This window comes from Gossypium hirsutum, chromosome D02 (genome assembly GCF_007990345.1).
Source record: "Gossypium hirsutum isolate 1008001.06 chromosome D02, Gossypium_hirsutum_v2.1, whole genome shotgun sequence".
Lineage (NCBI taxonomy): Eukaryota > Viridiplantae > Streptophyta > Magnoliopsida > Malvales > Malvaceae > Gossypium > Gossypium hirsutum.
The window spans coordinates 66,217,587-66,231,047 of NC_053438.1; the positions used below are offsets into that span (position 1 = coordinate 66,217,587).

A 13,461-nucleotide genomic window follows, 5' to 3' on the forward strand; every position below is an offset into this window, starting at 1 on the left:
TTTAAAATAAAACCGTAATTTTTAAATAAATTTTCTCGGGATTTCAAAATGTTGGTCCCTAACTCACTAGATCTGACAACTTTACTACCTCGAATTAAGGATTTTTAAGATAAATGCAATATTTGGTGTTTAAGAATCTCGGGAAATTAAACCCTAACTTACTGGGTTTTAACTTACCGTTTAACTCAAATAACCAGATATCCTTCTCAAATTAAAACACGCGAGTTTTAAAAATTTAAAAGATATACCTAATTTCGAAGATTGAACTGTCGTACTCTAACTTACTGAATGTGGCAATTTATCTTCTCGAAATAAGTGAGTCTATCATCCAATTCATTTTATTCGAATTTTCTTTTTAAAGGATCGTATTTTAGAATCTTTTCAAAATTTCGACATTAAGACATTAAACAATCAATTCGGTACAAATTTTGAGCGTCACGAGGGTGCTAACCCTTCCTCGTGCGTAACCGACTCCCGAACCTGTTTTCTCAAAATTCGCAGACCTAAAATTATTTTCAAGATGATCCGATCATACCTCAATAAAAGATCGGTGACGACCCCCATTTTCATTTTTAAAAGTCGATTTCCCTTTTTAAAAAATTTTATTTTTTAAAAAAATGGTTTCGACAACTAGTATTGCACTAATTGCACGAGATTGTAATGAAAAATTCTTGACGGAATCAACGCACTTGTTCGGACTACATCTGTACGAGTGGCTGAGGCCTTGGCCTTAAGGCTTGGTTCGGTTCTTGAAAACAGATGGCAATGGCAATCTATTATCTTTGAATCTAACAACAAGGAGCTGATTTACTCTGTGAAGAATAAAGTCGGTTAAATTCTGATATATCAGGAAAGCGTCAAAAAAATAGAGTTGAAAATTTGAAGAAAAAACAACAGAACTGAAACAGGGACATCGATTTCAGGAGAAAATAGCACAAAAATGAAAAACAAACAAGTCTCAAAATTCTTTTCATTAGTTATATGAAGACAGAGAACTCATTTCTTACATCCATTTGTAAGTTATATACATTATGCAAGCAAAGAACCCAGCCATGCCCCCAGTCCTCAAACCTTGTTTTGATTGACCAAAGCTTGCACTCAGGAGTCAATGATTCACCCAAATTAAGAATGTTCCTTGTAAATTGTCATCGATTTTGACAGATTTATGTCTCAGTTGGGACCCCAACAGCTCAAGTACATGACAGTCCTCAAAGACTCTTCTGATTGTTTAGACTTGTTCAGTCCCTTTGAAATTGCAGCTGAGGATTGAGAGGAGAGGTTCTTGGCCTGTGAAGCTGACCTCACATGGTTCTTGGCATGCTGCACAACTGACCTTACTGTGTAGTTCCATCTGCAAATACCTTGATCTTTCAGAGCCTCCACAGCTCCAATACTAGCTGCAACAACCCATGCTCTGCTTGTAGAACTCATCTTTGCAAACACTTGATTCTTGAATGTTGAAATTGAAGAAAGCTTGTATAAAGACAGATACACTGTGGTTTTGTTGATTGATGCTCAATTGAAAGGGGGTTGCTTATATTTATAGGATAGCAAAAAAGGGGTGGTCCAGAAAGCCAAATATTAGGAGAAAACAACAGGCTATATGCTCGTGGTTTTCCTTTTCCTGGGCGGGTGGGGTTGGATGCACTTGGAACCATATGACTTAAATGCCCATCTGAAATCACTTGACGACAACAAATAGATATAGGATAATATTCAATGAATGCACGGTGGGCACATGGTTTGCTCTTAATAAACTAATAGCGGGCTGACTACGGGAGTACAACAGTCCAAGCCACGCAATTGGGAATTGAAAAACAAGAGGCATATTTTGGAATATGATAAGAGCAAACTTTTCGCCACGTATTGAGTTCGTAATCAAATATCTGTACAATTTCTTTGTTTATATATAGTCACTCCTTGCTTATGAGCTAGTATTGGTATGTGCTTCCCGATCATCTAATCTACCTGGCAGCAGGATCGCCTGACCGACTAATCATTCATGCAAATAATTTAACTTTTTTAATATTTACTTCATTTCGTAAAGAAAAATTAGTATAAGTGAAAAAGGACAGACGTCTGAGGTAAATAAAGACCAACGGTTGGGTTTAATGTAGTTCATGGTAATAAAATTGATGTTTTATTATTAAAAAAAATTCATATTTTTATAGAAAGAGCAAAGGTTGGAATAAAACGCACAAAGTTATGAAACTAGAAATTGACATCATCTATTACAAAACTAAGGTAAGTTGCATCTATCTGATTGTTAGATTTTATGCAGAGCAAAAGGCAAGTACTGATTCATGTCTCTTCCAAGATTTCTAACTTTTTAGAAATGTAAAATAATTCTAGTGCTATGTCCTATTAATTTTTGCTGCATGTATATACAGAAAATCAGATGCTAACTTTTATTTAGTTTAACAAAATAAAATAGAAAACATAAAAATTAATTGCATGATTATATATAAATTAAGGACACAAGTTGACAAAATTGCTCCTTTTCTTCTAATTAAAAGTAGCTTTCACAGCTATTCAATACTACAATTTTCATATCCCCTCTCCATTTTCAAGGACTAAAATCTAACACACTACAACTTCATATATGCATATATATATAATAGAACGACCATCAGTGTCAGCAAGGCCCCCAACAGCTCAAGAATATTACTTTCCTCAAAGTTTCTTAGCCTGCTTAGTTTTTTCATCAAAAAGTCTGCTTCGAACAGTTGCAGAAGAAGAAAGCTTCTTGGCTTGAGAATCTGATCTGAGATTGCTGTTGACATGTTGGCTAAGTGACCTTTATTGCTTGATCTTTCAAAGCCTCAACGGCTCCAACACTTGCTGTCCAGCCATGCCCCACTATATTTGATCGCTCCGTCCTCAAACCTTCTCTTTAATGTCCAAAGCTTGAACTGACGAATCAATGATTCACCCAAAGGATGTTCATACTAGCTTCTAATGAGAATTAAGATGGCTCAGTTGGGACCCCAGCAACTCAAGTACATGACAGTCCTCAAAGACTCTTCTGATTGTTTAGACTGCCTCAGTCCTTTGGAAATTGCAGCTGACGATTGAGAGGAGAGGTTCTTGGCCTGTGAAGCTGACCTCACGTAGTTCTTGGCATGCTGCACAACCGCCTTTGCAGCATAGTTCCATCTGCAGATGCCTTGGTCCTTCAGTGCTTCCACAGCTCCAATACTAGCTGCAACAATCCATGCTCTCCTACTTGAACTCATCTTTGCAAATACTAGAATCTTGAATATTGAGCGTTGAAATTGAAGAAGAATATATGTAAGAGAGACACACTGTGATTTTGTGAATTTGTTGTTGATGCTGAAGTGAAGGGGCTGCTTATATTTATAGGATAGGAAATAGGGATGGATCAGAAAGCCAAATGTTTAGGAAGAAAAACTAAAGGCTATTTGCTCGTGGTTTTCCGTAGTCTGGGGAGGTGGGTTGGACGCACTTAGAATTATATGACTTGAATGCTCATCTAAAATCACTAGATGACAACCAACTATTCAATGAATGGACAGTGGGCACATGGTTTTCTTTTATTAATAGCCTGGCCGGAGCACGGGAGTAGAACACTCCAAACCAATTGTTTTATCACTGGCAATTGGGAATTGGAAAACACCCTTTGCCAAATGCCACGTGCTGAGTTGGTAATTAAATATATTTACAATCTCTTTACCTTGTAAGCTACCACTGATACGTGTTTCCCTACTCTCTATTCCACGTTGAAGCGGGATCGGCTAACACACTCTCAAAACATATATATCAATCTTATTAGTATGGTGATTGATTATTTGTTTATATATAATTATAATGTAGAATTTTTAAAATTAAAGTATATTTTAAATAATATTTTTAAAATTTTAAAAAATGAAAAAAATCAACTTAATCGGTTTTGTTTTTAAATTGTTTAAATTAATTAGTACTAGTTTGTAGGTCAATTGACCTGATATCTCTCTTCGAACCGATACCCCGACTGATTCAAACAACTACAACTTTAAGCCTCTATATTTTGTACACTTGAAATTTAGTCCTCTTACTTTTACTTTTAGAAATTTAATCTTGAATTTATAAATATATTTTTAAATTATATATAACCACATAATATTTTAATTAAAAAATTTATAATATTAACTATTTGAACTAATTAATTAATTACATCATACAAATATTAAACTAAATAGTAAGGCTATAAAAATATTAAAAAACTTAGAAATTAAAATATAGAAAAATTTAAATTTAAACATATTAAAAAATTAAAGAAAAAAGTGTATCGGCATGAGAAAGATCCTTTCGACATGGTAATACTCGTTCAGAAGTCCAATAACATAAATTTTCAATAAAATGAGGCATTTCCTACAGCAAAAAGGCCACATGAAAAGCTGACATTAACTAAACAGTAATTAGGAAGAAGAAAGCCTGCAATTTCGTTTTATGGTTAATTTTATACAAATTTGTATAGGTTAATAATTTCTTTTACATATTTTCTTATTTATATGATATATTTAAATTATTTTTTCAAATTATCATAATTATGGTTCAATTTATTTTAAATTTTACATATAAAAGGTCAGTTTTAACTCTGAGTCATTCAATTAAAAATTAAATTATTAAATTTGATCATATATTGATATAATAAAAAAAAATTGAAATCGAATTGACATGCATATTAGAACCTCTGGTAATTTGCATCTAATCTTTGGGTTTTATATATGGCAAAACAAATTGACAAAAATCCTCTCCTCCTTTTCCTTACTGATAAAAACATTGATTCCAATTATATATACACATTCCCTCGTCATTTGGAAGGACTAGAACCTAATAACGTGCTACAACTCTCTCTATATGTACATATGTGTCCAAAATAAAACGACCATCAGTGTCAATAAGGACCCAAACAGCCCAAGTACGTCACTTTCTCAAAGATTCCCCAGCCTGCTTTTACTTTTTCGTCTCTAGTTTTGCTTTGAACAATTGAAGAAGAAGAAAGCTTGTTGGCCTGAGAATATGATCTGACGTTATTCTTGGCACTTTGATTAAGTGCCCTTATTCCATGATTCCACCTCCAAAACCCTTGGTCTTTCAAAGCCTCAACAGCTCCAACACTTGCTGTAATCCTGCACCCCAACTCTTTTGTGTTGCTTACACTCTATGCTTAGTTTACAGAGCTGCGACAATGCCGAGAGAGAGGTATATGTAGAGAAGGTGGTTGAGTTATTCGATGGCAATAGCCGCTAGTTTTATTGTTTAATCAGTAAAAGCAATTTGTCCTTTGCGATCAGTCCATTATTGCCGCTGGAAGTAGAAGGTATAATACACGCAATTCGAGGCACAAAACCTTGTTGGCCGTTGGTTTTTGACGTGGAGGACCTTTTATCTGCCTCCTCCTTATCGAAAAGAAATAAAGTTGGGGGTGGATCCCAATCTAACATCATTCCTACAGAAGGAAAAAGACAAATAAAAAGACGGCTGTACTTGGCTTCTTGCTATTGGAAAATTTAACCTTCTAACATTCATAAAAAGATGTCCGGAACAAATTTAGTAAATTGTCCATCCAATTCCGGATCCAAGGCTGTTAACAGTAGGAATCAGACCCTGGAATGCAGCCTGGCTAAGAACAAATCAAGTGGCTGGTGCATAAGGCATAGCCCTTTGTATCTCGAAATGCAACTAGTCGTAAGGAAAGATTTTCGGACTTGGTTCAAGCCACCATCTATCTATAGATATAATAAGATTATAGTAAAATCATTACTCCATATCATATGGTTATTTGAAATCATGTCACATACCTAAAATATTTTAAAATGAATATATATTATTATAACCATTATTAACAAGTTATTTGAAACAAAATTCTCTAATATCCACATATAGATACGAATGAATAAATCAAGTGGATATAATTCATATGGGGCATTAGCAACTCTATTAACTCTTCCTAGACGAAGACCATTTCAAATACAAGGTTGCATATATAAGTAAACGGCCCTACGCAGGAAACTTTGAGAACGAGCTTTAGATAATAGGTACTTGTGCTGGATATATATGTGTGTGTAATGTGTTAGAGCCGTTTAGGGGATGATGGAAGGAGCGAAGCGTCACTATGAGAAGGACAGGCCAAGATCGGAATCAGCTGGAAAGTCGTCTCAAGTGGGATGGGTCTCAGGCACCGGCGACAGGGAAACCATCGTCAAACAGGTTGGGTTAGGTGATAAGCAGAAGCTAAGGGAAGCTGAAAAGGCTGAGAACCTCATGCATCTCATCTGCTTTGGACCTTGTGTAAATTGATCTCTCCTCTGTGTGTGTATATGTGAGGTTGTTTCAGATATTTCTTTTCTTTATCTTCTTCCTTGATGCCGAAATCATCGTGCGTTATGATCTAAAAGGCTGTTAAAACTCTCTCTATATATAGTTGTTTAGATGAATATAATTTATTCCTCGTAGTCTCTGTATGATTGAAGTTTATTACCAGAGACCAAAAAAGAAACGTACTAGTGATATTTACAAAGGTTATGTAGGCAAAAAAAGCAGAGGATCACAAAGGATGTTTAAAGGGGTAGTCATGGATTATTGTTGTGATCTCATGTATCCCGTTAGTCCAATTACAATAAGCCTTTCTGTTATATCAATTCTGGTATAAAGTTCTCAAAGCATCTTTAGATTACATATGTGGAATTTTTACATTTTTCTTTTTCTTTCTGGTGTAATTTGTGTCTTATATGAATTCTTAGAAGAACCATTTACGGCGCAGATAGCATAGGTTATTTGAGCGACCGCAGATCATGGAAGCAATCTTAATTTTGCTGCCACTAAAACCCCCAGTTCTATGATTGATAGATGAGCCTGAGGTACATGACATGAGCTAAAGGGATAAACAAAAACCCTCTCAAACAAGACCTAAAATAAAGTTCGATACCTTAAGTTGGATCAGAGCCAACGAACAGGAATGATCAAAACAGTCCATATTTAATTGATGTGAAATAAACTTCTGCTACCAACAACTATTGGTATTGGATTACACTTTTAAAGGGTATCTCTTGGAAAAGATAATTTCGAATCTTGAAATAATTTATTTTATAATACATTATTTTTACCGGAAGGGCGTCAGGATTGTCAAGTTTATTATGTTGAATAAGTAATTTGTAATTTACCTATATTATTATTTATGCATTTGATTGGGTTCATGTCACCCATTAAATAAGTCTTAACTTAGTTGTGAAATAAAATAAGGTGTTGCTTGATTGGTCATTCAAAAATAAGAGCCATTTATCATTTAATTGAGAATTTTTTTAATTAATTAATTAATTTATTTTATTTTATTTATTTTAATATTATATTATCCTATAAAAAAATTTACTGTTAGAATTTGATTTTTGTTTAGAATAAGGTGAAATGTTTAAAAATTAAGAATAAAATGTAGAATATATTTTTTATAATTTAAAATATATATTTATTAAACAAGCTAATTATATTCCATAATTAATTTTAATAATATATCTAATAATTTTATAACTTAAATTCAATATTTAATTTTTCAACACTTACTTTTTTTTTCAATTCATATCACTCAAGTTACTCTATTACGGAAACATTTCTTCTTTTTTTTTTTTACATTTTTATATTAAATCAATAAAAAACCCACATATTATAAAGTTTGAATTTGAGCCTATAGGCTTTAAATTTTCAATTTTACCGTCTAAACCAAAGAATTAATTTTCTTCTCCTTTGAACTTCAATTAAGTATATTTTATACTAATTTTTAATTCGGATAGTGAGTATGCCATGATTTAGTAAGTACTATTGTTTGTTATGATCTTAAACTAGAGTCAAATTTATAAACCTGGCAATGTTTTCTAAATTGGATTGGTGGTCGAACGGGTCAGGCCAGCAATTCACTTAAAACATATTAAAAATTTTAAAAAATTGGTTCGACTGTCAATTCAACTGGTTTTTAACTAGTTCATATTAGTTCTCGATCTAACTGATTCGTACTGGTTTTCGATCTAACCAATTGAAAAGGACTTTACAAACCGATACCTCAACCGATTCTTAATCCAACCAATCAAACTAACTGATTTGATCCAATTCAAATAACATTGGTGTAATAACCCATTTTGCCCAGCCCATAATTAACCAAATTAAAAAAACCAAATAAAAGTATAAAAGTCCAATAATAGTCCAGTATTACAAATCCAATAAAATCCAGGCCCAGATTATATTAAGCCCAAGACCAACCCAAAACCCACTAACCCAACCCAAATACTCATTACACCAGTCCAAAAATTAACTCAAATAACTAAGGCCCAATGTCCAATTTTACCCAAACCCATATCAGCCTAAAACTAAAAAACAGAAACCCTAACCCAAAACAAAAGAAAAAATAGAAAAACCTAGCCTAAGCTCAGCCGCCACATGCCCCAACGGCAACCCTCACGCGCGCCGCCTTCTCCGCGTGTGCCGCCACGTTTGTACCTACAAAACAGACTAGGAGAGTCCAAAAGCAAAAAAACAGTGTAAAAAATAGGAAAATAGAGAAATAGGTGTTATTCTTGGGTTATAAAAAGAGTCTCGATTTTCGAAGTCAGTTCAAATACAAGCCATTTTCGAAGGTAGATGTTTTACCTTCTGTTTTTTATTTATTTACTTTCTTTTCTTTTTCTTTTTTTTTTATAAAAAAACTTAAAAAAAAGGATAAAAAATCGTACCTTTTTTGTGAGGGAGGTGCCGATTCCGATGAAAATCAGTGTTTTTTGGGTCCTGGAGTTGAAAAAACTAAAAAATATTTTTTTTTTGATTTTTCGGCCTCCACCGACGGCGACGCCGTCGCTGGCAACCGGCGGCCGCCGCGGTGGTCCGGCGACCCAAGCTGGCTGGATTCTGGGGAGTTGAGAGAGAGTTGAGAGGTTTTTTGCAAGTTTCAAAAAAAGAAAGGGGCAGAAATGAAGTTTTTTAAAAAATTTTGGCTTAAATACCCATACCAATATGGTACTGTTTTGAGTTTTAAGTTCAAAGGCCAAAATGACGTCGTTTTGGCCTTGGGTCCCTCCTTACCCGCGTGTTGACCCGACCTAGGGGAAGGATCCGCGTGTTTTGTTGCAATGGGTTATTTGCACATTCGGTCCCTTCACATTTTTAAAGTTTCTTAATTTTGTTTTTTTGTATTTTTCAATTGATACTTCAATTTTTATTCTGTTTGCGATTTGGTCCTGACGAAATAGTGCGTTTCAGAGGGCAGGATATTTCCCAATTTGGTCCCTGCGAGTTATGCGTGCTTTTCAATTGCGCCCTCACCTCTATTTTTACTTTCTATTTTTGCCCCATTTTTTATTAAATTTCAATTCAGTCCCTTTTCACTTATTTGTTTATAATTTTAGCCCCAATTGAACTCAAATTTTTTTAGCCCTTTAATTTTATTCCAATAACAATTTAGTTTTTTTTCTTGTCTCTGTCTTGGTTTTAATTTTGTTGTGTGTTGTGTTTTATTTATTTATTTATTTACTCTTTTATTTTTATTATTTTATCGTGTTTTTTATGTTTAATCTTGTTTTTATCTTGTTTGATTTTATTTTTTTAACTTTATTATTATCATTATATTATTAGTAATATTTTTTATAGTTTCTGTTGTTTTACTTATTGGCATATTTTATTCCAAATTGTGTATCTAGATTCTGGTCGTATTTTAATTTGGCCTCTTTCAATATTTTCATAAATTATTTTCCTTTTTCATTATTTATGTATTTATTTTATTTATTTATTTGTTATTTTGTTGGTGTTGTCTTTTTATATGCATGCTTTGATCTTATTACCATTGTTATTTGTTTGATTAATGTTAAAATAGTATATACTATATGATTACTGTAAATTGATGTTATTATATTCATTGTGTAATGTAACTTTTTTATATATATATCGTATCAAATATCACATTTTTTTATGTTTGAATTTGCAAAAATATAAAGTCTTCAAAACGAAGATAATATTTCGTATTTCTGGAAATTCGATGAGTCGTTCCCTAACTTACGGGGTTACGATTTTCTAGAAAATCTGAATATACGAACCACTTTTTAAAAAATACATTTTTAAAATAATCTTGGGATTAATAAAGGGCCGTGGTCTAACTTACGGAATATGATCTTTTCTAAAAATCGAGATGATCAAAATTTCTAAAAATAAATAAATTTTTGGTGTTTATTCTCGTGTTGGGATTAAAATATTGTGTCCTAACTCACATGATATAATTTTTTTTCTCGATTAATGTGAAAGACACGCTTCCTTTTTTTTAAGTGATTTCAGAAAGGATCATATTTTTAAATCTCTCTTTAGATTTTTAATTTTTCGACATTAAAACATTAATTAACTGATTAGGTACCAGTTTTGGGCATAACAAATGTGCTAATCCTTCCTCGCATGTAACTGACTTTCGAACCCATTTTTCTTGAATTTCGTAGACCAAAATTATTGTTTTAGTAAAATCAAAGTGTTTTATTAAAACAATTGAATCGCCAGGTGATCCGATCACGCCTAAAAAACATCGGTGGCGACTCCATTTTCGTTTTAAAAGTCGACCCCGTTTTTTCAAAATAAAAAATGGTTTCCACAATTGGTATTGAGTAATTCCAGTCGAAATACAGTGTGTATATGTAGATAAAAGATGTCATACTGATATTTGTTGAATGAATGGCGAAGTTGGGCTTATGCTCATTTTCTTTAAACAAATGGTGCGTTGGGCTTTAAATTGTAAGGAGGATAAGGAACCTGTCCACTACATTCGTGCAAACAAGATTCGAGCCACATTTGTCATGGTCTGACTGAGACCATATCGATTCATGAAGAAAGGTGAATCAGAGCAGCTACGTGCATCAACATTTTCGTGGTAATATGTGGTATTGTCGTCGACTTGTTTCATAAATGCCGAGAAGACCAATACATGAAGATGACGAATTTCGTATAACGGTCTTTGTCTAGAAATGTTTGTTTTGTACCAATGAAGCATTTTATGCTTAGAGAGGATGGGTGCATGTCGCTATTAAAACCATTTGGAACCATAATAGTAAGACATATCGCATTCTCATCGAGAGAAATTAAATTTAAACTTTGGAGATAATATTTTTAAGAGTAGTCATAAACTTTGAAAAAAAAATTAATCTTCATGTTTGTTGAGGATCGACCCGTATAAACAACGAACAAAAATAAGTAAAAAAGAATGAACACAAATATTTTACGTAAAAAACCCTTTGAAGAGAATAAAAAATCATAGGCAAAAGAGATTTCGACTTTTCACTAATGAGTAAAAAAACGAGAGTACAATATTGAGAAAATAAACCTAAAAGTACAATCTCAAAATCCTGAAAACAAAGTCCTAACTCGAGAACAAAATTCTCTCCATAGCTATAATGAAACTCTCACCAAAACTTAACTACAACTACATCTTGTAGCCTTAAAGAAAAAGCCCTTATTGATTGGGATCACAAAATAGGGATATAAAGCCCCTTTAAATAAGCTAAGATTAGAGTTTCAATCATACTAAAATATCCCTAAAATAATCAGAGTCTAACTGGGAGAAGAAGTTCTGCTTGAAGCCTAAAACACGGCAGCTAAATAGAAGAACACGTCGTCACATCGTTTTTGCCTCGTTGTGACACATCGAGTCACATCGTCGAAACGTCATAATCCTCTTTGTCGCGTCGTCGTCTATTTCTCTGAAAATACAAAATACACCCCCACATATATAATAAAATAAAATATACTTGGATTCTTAAAAAAAAAATTGAAAAAATTATTAAGGGAATTGGAGAACTAGCTAGCCCACTCATGTTTTGAGTGATCTGGCTACCGGCTCCCGAACTACATCTAGAATCTTCGTTCTTATATTTTAAATAAGAAAAGGTTATAGTTGACCATATCTTAAGCCATACAAAAATAATATTTATGCACCATCTCCCTACACCTGCATCATGAACCTTATCCACGTCCCCGAAAATCCAAACCACCCACATGATGTACCCATCCAGGGGATAGTTTATCACATCAATACTTGTTTTTATTTATTAAAGTAACAATATTATTAAAAAGTTATATTTGATATACATTTATACATTACCTTAATAACCCAAATCACTAATATTAAAAAATATTCATTTTGAAATTTTTGTATGCCTAAGAAGTGCCATAAGAAAAAAGTGTGCATTCAATAATGGTCTATGGGTTTCGTACACTCATGTGCCATTAACTGTAGTAAATTTATTTCAAACCCTAAAAAGTACAATCAACAGATGTGAACTCTTAAAAATGCTTCCAAAAGTTATCATAGTATTCAAAGTTGGTTGTAGTTCTTGGACACCATCCAACAAGAAATTAACAAAAAAACTTGCTTGTATAACTACTAAATACACTTCATATTGTTAAAATAGATGATTGGTCAACTTTAGAGACGTGGATGTGGATTGGAGGCAGAAGCAAACCTTAGATTTGCGACAAGTAAGTAGATTTGCATGTGTCGAGTATGTAAGCACCATCCACTCAATTAAATTATTAAACAATGCTTTAAAAGGAAATCGACTGTGACCAAACTAATCATGGGGCGAGCGACACCGCAGCCACATGTATAAAATATATATGGGAAATCAGGATCAAAATCTATGAGCAGTCCGAAATGTGGGTTAATAAAACCATATAATGAGAGCGTGCATGCGTCATCAACTCATCATGCTAAATGGTTATCTGGAAAGTGAGATGTTGCTAGACCAGCAACGGGGAGACTGGAGATTACTTATGATTCAACATCTTGTTTTACGATTCCGCAAAAAGCTACTGAAAAATAGTTAAAAATAAAATCATTTATATTGGAAATCACCCGTACCAATTGTTCAAACATACTTCGACCATGAGTACAACATTCATCGTCACTCCTACAGTCCAATTTAAGCATAATTTTATGTTGATATCTTGGAGGGGATACCCAAAACAAAGATATATAAATTCAAAAGCAGATAAATAGGTATATATAAAAGCATTTGACCAATTGGTTTGATGTTAGATAGGGGTGGATGAAATGATGCACCTCACTCTCAATGACTTTGAATTCAGTATTTGCCCATAAACCTTAGCTTCTGCACAAAAACCAACTTATGCCTTCCCCCTTTTTTCAGAGTAAAAAATGTCAAAATGAAGCACCACCACTAAAAGCACCTCTATACTCAAATAAGAAAAAAAGGACAAGAAATTAGAGGATCGTTGACTTTATGTATGTCGTTGTGAGTGGACAAAACCTTGAGCTGCATGCTACGTGCCCAAAATAGAGTGGTGATTTCAATTAGGGAAGCTGTCACCTGTATTGTTAGTCTTTAATATTGCATAAATAGGTTCTAGTTGTTGGACAAACAAAAATATGAAATTGAAATCACTTCCATTTGAATATTCAATAATTGGTTGAATTTCCTGCTTCAT

At 33.3% G+C, this 13,461-nt stretch overlaps 2 protein-coding genes across 2 annotated transcripts; both read right to left on the reverse strand.

Moving 5' to 3' along the window:
- Positions 1 to 941: 941 nt before the first annotated feature.
- Positions 942 to 1,431, reverse strand: LOC107909241 (uncharacterized). The gene has a single exon (XM_016836711.2). It carries the CDS (start codon positions 1,429 to 1,431, stop codon positions 1,171 to 1,173), a length of 261 nt encoding a protein of 86 aa, XP_016692200.2. The 3' UTR covers positions 942 to 1,170.
- On the reverse strand, positions 942 to 3,440 carry LOC107909240 (uncharacterized). Its single transcript, XM_016836710.2, has one exon. It carries the CDS (start codon positions 3,234 to 3,236, stop codon positions 2,976 to 2,978), a length of 261 nt encoding a protein of 86 aa, XP_016692199.1. The 5' UTR covers positions 3,237 to 3,440; the 3' UTR covers positions 942 to 2,975.
- Between the last annotated feature and the right edge of the window lie 10,021 nt (positions 3,441 to 13,461).

Bases quoted from the DNA above. Each gene is read 5' to 3' on its own strand.
- LOC107909241 (XM_016836711.2), bottom strand. From the start codon at position 1,431: ATGAGTTCTACAAGCAGAGCATGGGTTGTTGCAGCTAGTATTGGAGCT.
- LOC107909240 (XM_016836710.2), bottom strand. From the start codon at position 3,236: ATGAGTTCAAGTAGGAGAGCATGGATTGTTGCAGCTAGTATTGGAGCT.